Raw genomic sequence first — 11,006 nt, forward strand, 5'->3', positions numbered from 1 at the left:
AGATACAGATTATTTATATTTGTGGTTGGTCCAAATATAAAAAGTTTTACTCTGGCAAAAATAGGCTGTGAGTAGTCCCTCTTCTCTGTAGACATTTGCTCATTCTGCATTTGTTATATTCCTTTGGCACTGTTGTGTATCAACTGCGCTGGGTTACCACAGCGAAGAGCCAGCAGGAGAACTGGAATAATTAAAGGTCAGCAAGCAGGGCGAGAAATTAGGCTGATGTTAATGAGGCCTGCATGCCAGGCAAAGAGACAGAGGAGGGAAATGACAGACATAATGTATCGTCAACATTTCCCTTGCATCTATCTCCAATTAGACGGCACACCTATTAAATATTAAAGAAACAGTTCTGACACTTTTACATTTTTTAATGCAATTCTTAGAGGAGGTTTAAGAGCATTTATAAAAGGGGATGTGTTATCAGTTAATTTGCTTGTTAATACAGAAGGAAACCCCACGTTTGATGAGGGTGATGAGGCGACTGGCTGTCAAGATGCAGAGGACTTGTACATCCACATTTAAATGGAAGATGGAACAAATGCAGAAGCAGTAGGCCACCGGCCCACTATTACATATATACAATATAGTTATACAGTGATACATCTGTTATATTGGAAGTTCCTCTTGAAGCTCTGTTAATATTAACTTACTTATCTCAAGTCTTACAAAGTTCAAAAGTGAGGTCAAATGTTCCTAATTTGCCAGTTGAATAAACATTCAAATATGTTTGGTGCTTCAATGATAACGAAGTTGTGTTCAAAGTCACAATCAGTACAGAGATTAGAATAGGATTTAAGCATCATCCCCAGGTGTCAGTCCTTGTTTATCTAAAATGTGTGTGGGTGTATGTGTACGTGCTTAGCTCGTCTCACCACTTCAGATTGTCTGCCTTTCCTTGTCCCCTGCCCGATACCGCCTCCCCTGCCTCTGGCTCCCTGTAAGGGGGCCCCCATGGGTCCCTGAGTCCTGTCAGAATTCCACAGCGCCTGACTTTCATTAGCCAGCACCCCACAGGCTCTGCCACACAGCGTAAACACGTCTTGGCGACACACGGCAAAACCCCCCCAGACTCGCAGCACAAGGCTATTTCATGTGTTTGGGTGCCAGCAGCATTATACAGAACTGTTGTCAAAGATGGCAGAATCGTTTTTTTATTGGGGGGGACGGTAATATGCTCTGAAACAGTGGTGAACAAGAAAGAACAACCAACTGGCATGTCGTCATTCATAACATTCTCCTATTTTGCTCCATGTGCCTGTTTTGTAGGGGATTGACAAATGGCAGCAAGATCAGAGAAAGCAGCATCAAAGTTTTGGTTGTGACACAACGGGCTGTATGGTATCTCTTCATCAACCACAGTGCAGCACATTTAGGCATGCTGTGTCAGAGTTACTCAACATTTGAATCACAGAAACCTGCTACTCTTGCCAGTTGTGTTCAGATTAGCAGATTGTGCTACACAGAGAGAAGAAGGATACGCGAGTAAAAGTGTGGCCACTAGAAACCAATCCGAGTCTTTTTCTCTTTGTGTATATATTTTTTTTTAAAAGCAATCTTTCCACACTCAGTTGCATCTTTCTCTCTTTCCCTCTCTGTCACTGGTACTGCTGTTCATCTGTCTGTCTCGTCTTCTTCTTGGCTCGTTATGGCCCCACTTGTGTGTGTGTGTGTGTACTTGTCATGGGGTCATGGGGGTGTGTGGGTTTTTTTCTATGGGGTTCATTGTGTTGGGCGATAAGTAGGGCATGCATCCAGGAGGGCAATGCTTCAGCAGTTTCATGGAGTCACTATGTACTCCCACGACGAGCACCACACCACCACCTCCTACTGCTGGAGTGAGAGAGGTAAGGGGGCTTCGGCCACAAACACATCCACTGCTGACCAATTTACGTCCGTACGTCCGTCCGTCCGTCCGTCCATCAGAATGTCAGTCCGTCCTGTAGCCCTATGTCTTCTTAAACAGCCTTGAATTGCCTCATCTTGTCCTGGACAGTGTAGGAGCCACGCGGGCGGTGCCATCTTTTTTTTTTGTAGTGCTACAGAATCTTTACCAGGCTCCATAATCTTTGACAGAAAGCTAATTTCATTGTTCAGCCGATGCAGATATTTTGTCGATTTTAACGTCTATTGATCTGTTACTTCACCTTCACTCAAAAAGTCTACGATGGGCTTTCCACCCATCTGTACTGCTGTTGCATAAAGTCCCCGGTTGGTGTAACATCAGGATTGGAGTGCATTCCAGCACATTTCCTGGCTCTGAATAATTCAGAAATGGTGCAATACAGAAATACTTTCATGATGGAGGCTTTAAGCACACAATGGAGGACCTGAATGGTAGCACTTGAAATGCGGTTAAAGAAGGTTTTGAATTTGGTGCTGCTTCCAGTGTGCATATGTTTACATCCTTGTGAGTGTTTGCCAAGTGGAATCCTCTCAGGGACTAAAGACCAGTTTAGTGTCAATAAACTTCAGGCTTAAAGATATGTGCGTGTATGTGTCTGGGTGTGTGTTTGAGAAACACTGTGTTTCTGTCCGGCTGTCTCTTTGTAATGATTAACCACTTTCACATCTATTCAGTGGCATATTTTTGCTGTTGCTGTTTTACATGACGTAGTTGCAGACAGATCATATCTGACATTTGTAAAATGTGTTCTGCACTCCTTATCTCTCTCCCTTTTTTCCTCTCTATGCTCTTTTCCTTTTAACTGCTGGTCCTCTCATACTTCCATCCTTTCTTCCTTACCACGCCTCCATTCTCTTCAACCATTATGTTATCATTGCCAATAAATTTGCCCCTCCAACACTTTCTTGCTCTTTCTTGCCCTTCCCTCCTCCGTCTTTGCTTCACATCTGTCTCTTGCATCCTCTCTGACGTTGCCGTGCCTTCGTGTTTGGTGGCGGCTGCATCTGCAGAGAGTCGTGAAAACTCCTTCAGCCGCTCGCGCAGTTCCAGTGTGTCCAGCATCGACCGGGACACCAAAGAGGCCATCACCACGCTGCAGTTTGGAGAGTCCTATGGGCGCAAAAGCGATGTCCTGCCCACCCCATGTCTATGGGTAGGCACTAGCTTAGGCGTAGTCCTGCTCATTCCAATGTCCATCCCCACCGACCAGGAGGAGAGGATGGAGGAGCCTGTCACCATTGGCCCCAGCGGTATGAATGATCCTTATCAGCTTTGCTCATGTTTTCACTGTTAGTTTTTCCATCATAATTAATCTGGATAAACTGTTTGCTTATTTACAGCTCGTCTTGTGTTTTCGTGTGCTTATTTCACATCCGAAATCCCACTGACTGAATTTTAATGGGGCTTAAAGTAGCTCTCAGTTCATTCAACAACAAAACAAGATACTAGATTCATCCTTTCATTTAGGAGTATTTCTAAGCTATTAAATCACTTCCAACTGAATCATGTGAACCTGTTCAACTGTGATACATTTTCAGTTTAGAACACACTCCAATTAACAAATATGTCTAGTAATCAGTAGGTTTGACACTGGAATATACAGGTTTTATGCACCTCAAACGTACAAAAAATGTAATGTAGATCTTTAGTAGTATTTTTTCTCAATGTCCTATTTTTAAACAACTTGTAAAAACACTTGCACAGTAGGATCTACTGAGACTTATGAATATGTCAGATACGGAGTCAGTAACCCCATGGATTCTATGGGCTACTGCTGTGGCTATGACAGTTTTGTTTTGCCTTTTATTATACTCACGTTTTATTTGTAGTAAAAATTATGTCTTCATATGCAAATAACAAATTAGGATAGTGTCTGCATCCATTTATGTCTAAAAATGGGAGTGGGAATCAGGTTTTTGCACATGTGAACAGTTTCACAATGACTCTAATGACTTCTAAAAGTGAACCACACTCATGCACAGCAGCACACCAATCTAACTTGGTTATCCAGAAAAATTAGTTTTTTACTAAAAGTTAATTTCATATTAAGCACCAAAGTTTACTTCCAACAATTAAAACTTCATTTCAGGTCATTTCTGGTCTTACAAAGATGAGATCAAGTAAATCTTTTTATATATTTTTCACCTTGACAACCCAGTACACTTAACCAAGTAAGGGAACATTAGTTTTTGTCGTTATTTCACTTGAAATTTGTACGACTGACACAAAATCTCTTCGCTACGACATGTAAAAAATGCCATACTGAGGAAGGCTTTCAAGATGAGAGCTGGTCATTCTTCCAGGAATTAAATGAGCAGTGTCATACATAGAGGGCATCTGAACCTCATTTGTTTCAATTAGGTGGGATTTGTAGTCTGCAAGAACTTTTATGGGAATTCACCATGCATGATCTTTAAATCTACATCTTCTACTCGAGTGCTCAGAAGGTTCTGCGTATTCATTGTTTTTTAAGTGACGAAATAAAGAACAGCCAGTCAAACTTGCATTGCTTGTCTAGAAGCTGTGACATTTGAAGACAAAGGCAACCTATTCAAAGTAAAAACATCAATATACAATATACAATAAACATTACTTGCTCTCTCGAGACTAAAGAAGCAAACTTGTTCCTCGGGTCACAGACTGACTGGCAAGCAAAGAAAGATCGTGATTTAGAATTTTCCTTGAGTTTTAATGTTCCTGTGGATTGTCTTTGTGTCCTCTTGTGTGTGTGTGATAGTTATGGATTATATCAAAAGCTAATTGTGGTTAAAAAGGTAAACAACGGTAGGTTCTTAAAATTTATTAGAGCATTTGAACCTCTCTGTTTTCCCTTTATCTGTCAATTCAACTCAAAATAATGGGCTCAGTCTACATGTTTTTGAAGCTGAGCAAAAATTGGTGGTTTTCAGCAGAGATAAGGATAGAAATATTTGACTGGAAGCAAATGTTTTGCCTTTTTTTGGCATTTGTAGCTCTAAAAATTTGGGACTTTTTCGCTCTTGATTCTACCCCAACTTTCCCAGGAGCTGTCCAAATGCTGAAGGGCTCCGTGTTACGCTTTGGTTTCATGGACTACATGGGAACTGTCATTCAGAGTCCATACGAGGTCTGGCGGGACCTTAACGCCCCTGAGGACCCTGATCGACCCCGGAGGCGCAAGCTGGTCAACTTTTCACCGTCGTCTTCCCAGGATGCCTGCGGAGAGGGACATTTGGCTGTGGTGTGCTCTGAGAGGCAGGCCAAAGTCTTCTTGATGCCCTCGCAGTCGTGCCTCTATGTCCATAACATCACAGAGTCGTCCTTTGTGCTGCGAGCCGACGTGGTATCTGTGTGTAACAGTGTGTGCCTGGCCTGCTTCTGTGCCAACGGACATGTCATGACCCTTAGGTATGATCCCCAGTGCACATCAGAGCTCTGACTTATGATATATTTGCGTTAAAATTACTTTGAAATGCTTAGTGATGTAAAGTAGTTTTTCTGTAAAAGTAGAAACTATAAAGGCCTCCCTGCTCCTGAAAAGCCTGTTCTGATTGTTCGGCTTCTCTGGCCTGAGCAGACCCCACCCATATTTCTGCATCAGCTCTACTGAAATCTTAAATACAGTAAAGCATGTCATTGGTTGCTAAATTAGTGCATGATGAGTCATCTGCATGTTTTACTTTCTTTTTCCAGAAATGACAAACTCTGAAATACCTTTAAGAATAAATACAGAACAACTTTTTTTTGTAATTTGAGGGTCACATAGCATGAAGGTGACATGCAATAAAACATAGTATATAAAAGCACTCAAACATTAAACTTCATTTAATTTGGGAGCATAAGGTCTGTGTACAGTGTACACAGCTAGTACTGTAAAGGCCTTACTTATTTTTAATTTTGTAATATCCTGATTTGTAAAAACCTTAGAACCCTAGAAAAGGAGGTTTACTTTCTTATTCTTATGACTGTATCTGTGTCAATGGACACCTGCTTTGGCTTAGTGCTGCAGTATTCATTTTAAGATAATTGAGATTCTAGTATTTATAGGTAGACTTAGCCAATTGCACTTTTGTCCCTTTGCATTTGGAGCATCTGTTTTGAGGTGTTAGATAGTGTTTACTACTTTCATGTAAACACCAGCATGAATAATGTGTAATTATTCAGCATAAATGCTACACCATTAAACTAATCAGCCTTTGTTTATCAGATACATATCCGGATTAATGTTTTCACTGTTGAAAATGTCTGCACATAAAGATAACTCCTCTCAGCTGGAATGTAATTGTGGCACCAATTTTCTGGTGTTGGGTATAATTGTTTACTTGCAGGCTATAATTGATATTATCCCAGCATCCCTGGTGCCTGAAATATCTTTCACTGTTGTCATTCTGCCAACAGTTTGCCCAGTTTAAGGCCGTTGATGGATGTCAATTACCTGCCTCTGACAGACATGCGCATTGCAAGGACCTTTTGTTTCACCAATGGGGGCCAGGCACTATATCTCAGCTCCCCCACAGAGATTCAGAGAATTACATACAGCCAGGAGATGTGTGACAACCTGCAGGTGAGCACTGCATTTCTAGCTCTCGGAGTTCAGAGGAGTGTTGGTGCAGTATATAAGCAAGGCCTGTTATTACGACTCTGAGTGATGCTGACAGGAGGCACCGAAGTCAGATGTCAAACGTGGAAACCAACTCTGCTGGGTTGAATGTGGCTTTCCAGTGCATGTGTGCATGTAGACACTGGCTTATTTATGGATGGTTATTCTTAGCAGCCATCACTGCACATAACAAATGATTCTGGGTCCAGCAATATGCTGCTGCCATAGTGCCATCTACAGGCACCAGTGGTTGTCATAACTTTACCTCAGTAACAAGCAGCATGTGATCGGTTTTGGCATTGCATCTCTTGAGAAATTACAGATGTTCTTCTTACAAAGAATTTTCTTTTATTTTCATCCATTACAGGAAATGTTGGGAGAGCTGTTTACTCCAATAGAAACACCAGAAGCCCAGAACAGAGGATTTTTAAAGGGCTTCTTCGGAGGAAATTCTCAAACATTTGACAGAGAAGAGCTTTGTGCGTCTTTTTGTGTTGTTTTCAGTCAAAAGTGTTTTGTTTTAGTACGGCCTACACCTAAAAGAAACCACATGATGTTAATGTTAAACCACAAAAAATACACTGATTGAGCCTTCAAAAGTTGATACTATAGTAAGAAAGAGATTATCGTGAAATTCTTCCAAAAATGATTTCATTGAATGTCTCTAGCGCCTTCCTTCTCTATTACGTCACCAAATGTGTTTTTTAGTTGGTGAAGCAGCAGCTGGGAAGGCGTCTCGGAGTCTGGCGCAGCACATCCCTGGTCAGGCAGGAATGGAAGGCATGAAAGTGGCTGCAAGCGGAGTGGTGGGTGACCTGGCTCGGGCCCGTATTGCTCTGGATGAGAGAGGCCAAAGGCTGGGGGAACTGGAGGACCGAACCGCCCTCATGATGACCAGTGCAGAAACTTTCTCCAAACATGCTCATGAGGTGAACAAAAAAAATCCCCAATTTGATCCAAAAGGTGTAGATTGGCAAATCCTACTTGAATGATTGGGCGTTTAAAACTATTTGTGATCTAAAACTGCATTTGTACCAGAAAATATGGTGGAAGTTGATATTTTTTGTTGAATTTGTTTGTTTTATGTCACAATGTAGCCATCTTATAAAGGAAATACCCCAGGGAAAATGTCAAAAACATTAATAATACCTTACTTTTTTTAATAATAATGCATGCATTGTGGTTATATACCTGAGGAATCTTCTCCTGTAGGTATGGAAGCAAAGAATAGCTGTGGTCGAAATTATTCTTAAAATCTGTTATTTTGAGATCACAATTGAATTACTTCATCAGCTTGAGATTATGAAGCCTTATTTGTTGTGATACCAGGTTAATATGTTGCCGCCTTAGAGTTCATGTGAGCAGCTGCTGGCTGAAGAAGAGAAGTGGGAGGTGGTCACCCATTCTCTTTAATCTGAAAGACGGTATTGTCTGCACTTATAACATAAGTGGCAAACAAAACTACATGTTTGTGCCTTGGCTTATTATTTTTTCAGTTATGAATTGCCCCCAACAGTCATGACAACATTTCTGTTAGCTGAAATCATGTGTGACTCAATTAATTTTACTGTCCTTTCCTTAACAAACATAGAACAGGCATATTTCTTGGACAAGATGAATTATTGTACTGAGAAAAACAAAGTTTGTCATCTTTGACAATATTGACCTAAATCATTGCAGGCACAGCCATTCTCTGCTTCTATAAGTAGGCTTTAAAGCTATTTTATCTTTTAATTTCCCCACCATCAACATTAAATTACTTTGTTTTCTTGCAGCTGATGCTGAAGTGCAAGGATAAGAAGTGGTACCAGTTCTAACAGCAGGACAGAGGGATGAGGCTGCCCTGGGTCTGCTTGGAACTTTATGTCGCAACAGAACTTTCACTTTAAAAATGAAAGCAATTTTAAGAGACACAAGAGTGACTTTGTCTTTATGGCTTCCGGGGTCTGGCTGTGTGTGCGGCGCTTTTGCATTGCTGAATGGCGAGGACGACCTCGTTCCTTGTCTAGACGGGCAGAGAGTTGGACTGAGAGAGGTCGGCGGCATTTGAAGGTCTGAAGGTGGAATTGGAAATATCTGACAAGTCGTGTGCGTGTGTGTGTGTTTGTGCGTGCGCGTGTGTGTGTGTGCTTATGTGGTTGGGTTTTCTGGACCCGTACTGTGTAGATACTCAAAAGTTAAGAAATCAACAAGAAATGCATGAAACAACAATGGATGAGTATTAAAAATATACAACTGCCATATTAAAAAGCAGCATGCTAAAAAAAAAAAGTTTTATTTATGATGTAAGCCAACAACAGAAACTATGGAAAACTTTATATTTTTTGAGATACTGGCAAAAAACTATATATAAAAAGGGAAATGTATACCTGCATCGCTATTAAGCCAAAACCTGTTACTTTCCCTTTTTTTTTTTTGGTTGATATTTATTTATTTTTATTTTTTTCTTAGTCTCAGCAAATATTACTTGACACAATATAAATGCACATAAGTAACTCTTATCTACACACATTTAGAATAATACTAAAAAAAATTTCTTACTACAATTACTCTGGGCTGCACAGTGCAAATATAAACCAGTATTAACACTGAAATCTGCATAGTCTAGTCACACTGCTTTGTTTTCACTTTTAAGCTGCTGCTATTTATGAAATCACCGAGTGATGATAAGGGACATCTCACTCCCTCCCCCAAAAAATAGTATGGAAACAAAGATCGATGTGAGACAGATTCAAAGAGCGCCTGTTTTGTTTCTGTTGTACAAACCTATATTCAATTTCCGTGCCATAAATACCAAGATGGATGAATCCGTTTACTGCAAACTAACAAATGAGCGAATAATTGGTAGGCATCACAGGTGGTCCTGTTGATCATTTGGAGTGGGCCATAGAGGACATTCATCAAAGGTCAGTTGTCTTTATGATTTAAACAAAAAGAAGATGTTTTTTTCTGTACGTCTTTCGCTGCCTTTGTCAGATGTCAAAGTTTAGTGAGCCATGAGGTTATGCGTCTGTGTGTGAACGAGGGAAAGAGTGCGCAGATGTCAAATCGGACTCTTTCTCTGCTGAAAGCAATCAAAAATGAATGACACCCTCTCATGTCTCCCCATCTCGGTCCTGTGGTTTGTGCATTTTGAGCGGTAAACCTGACGGACAGCACTCGTAATAATTATCGCTGTCTTTGTGCTGTGAATATGAGGAGGGGATGGAATCGCATCAGTTTCATCCCCGCTGACTCCCTTGTGAGTTATCTTTTGGTGAATGGTTCAGGAAAAGTAACAGTATTTTTTTTAGTGATGTTCAGATGTTGAGTCAGTGCCGAAAATACGTTCACATGTAAAACATTTGCAGCGATTTCGACTGAGGGCAAAAATCTTTTTTTTTTCTTTTCAATATTGTTCTTTCTGACTATGATATCCTTGTGTCGCAGTCCTATATTTGATGGTTATGGCCTTTTAACTGAAGGCTTGTGTATTTTAAAAACAACTAATGTTTCATGATACATGGTTGTGTATCAAATTGTGATTGTGTTGTATGTCAGTGGGTAGCCACACGACACAGGCAGCATCAAGTGAGGAGGATATTTTGTAATTGTGTACTCGTCTGTATTTTGAATTGATCAGAAAAACCCAACGAAGGGTCACTGATTTCTTCTTATCTCACATGTCAGACCTTTATGCACATGAGCATCAACACATACGGTATAAAGAAAAGCGCCTTGGTCATGTAGATGTCACTCCCAGATACAATATGCACCACTAGACTCTCACTCACTTAAAGCCTAAAAGATAAGACATTTCTGCCTGCTCTCTTTCAGGCTGCTGAGACATTTCTTAGATTTAAATGGCCTTCAAACACATGTACTTTGACCTTGTTCACCTGGAATCCCAAAGCCAAGCTGCACGGATTTCCTGAATTACACATCACGTCTTTCAAAGCCGAGTCTTAAACATGTCAGAATAAAAATGATACATTTCTCTCTTATCTCTGTACCGTCAATGAGACTTGTGTTCAGTGCAGTTCTTTCAGTGGCAGAGAAAACACACAAAAAAACAAAACGAAACCAAAATAAAATAAAATGGAAAAAAAAAATTCTGACTTCTGCTGACAGGGTGTTTTGTTCGTATGTTTTCGGTTTGTATGTTTTCGGTTTTTATATTAACTGTACAGTTCAACTCTGGGTGAAAGGTGAAACATTAAAAAAAGATATTCTTGAGATATTTTCTGTATATGTTGTACCCGTTACTGCTGGTACTGTACTATCTGGTATTCTGGCTCTGTCTTAATCACTCAAACTATGTAGTTCTTCACAGTGTAGTATGCTGAAATAGGCATTTATTTGGTTTTCTCAATGATGGCAGCAAAGTTTGTCTTATTTAATTCTACCACTTTTTGTTCTTCTTGATATATAATAGTGTAATAGAACTTACTTGACAAGGTCTGAAAATATGTTGATGCAAAAGCAAACTGAAATAAACATTGATTGATGTACACATCAGAGTGCTCTCATTCTTGGATG

The 11,006-nt window shown here is 40.3% G+C and overlaps 1 protein-coding gene across 12 annotated transcripts in view; it reads left to right on the forward strand.

The window, feature by feature from the left end:
* The window catches only part of stxbp5l (syntaxin binding protein 5L), a 137,161-nt gene extending 126,181 nt beyond the window's left edge, over positions 1 to 10,980 (forward strand). For 8 of the 12 annotated variants that reach the window (XM_075479947.1, XM_075479952.1, XM_075479950.1 and 5 more), the window contains 7 exons: positions 1,746 to 1,850; positions 2,920 to 3,159; positions 4,933 to 5,296; positions 6,287 to 6,452; positions 6,856 to 6,967; positions 7,197 to 7,417; positions 8,264 to 10,980. In XM_075479947.1, the coding sequence (XP_075336062.1) occupies positions 1,746 to 1,850; positions 2,920 to 3,159; positions 4,933 to 5,296; positions 6,287 to 6,452; positions 6,856 to 6,967; positions 7,197 to 7,417; positions 8,264 to 8,305 (1,250 nt within the window). In that variant the 3' untranslated portion in view covers positions 8,306 to 10,980. The remainder of the gene's footprint in view (positions 1 to 1,745; positions 1,851 to 2,919; positions 3,160 to 4,932; positions 5,297 to 6,286; positions 6,453 to 6,855; positions 6,968 to 7,196; positions 7,418 to 8,263) is intronic. The other 4 variants (XM_075479949.1, XM_075479951.1, XM_075479955.1 and 1 more) reach the window with 2 other exon arrangements.
* The last annotated feature ends 26 nt before the right edge of the window (positions 10,981 to 11,006 follow it).

This window comes from Odontesthes bonariensis, chromosome 12 (assembly GCF_027942865.1).
Source record: "Odontesthes bonariensis isolate fOdoBon6 chromosome 12, fOdoBon6.hap1, whole genome shotgun sequence".
Lineage (NCBI taxonomy): Eukaryota > Metazoa > Chordata > Actinopteri > Atheriniformes > Atherinopsidae > Odontesthes > Odontesthes bonariensis.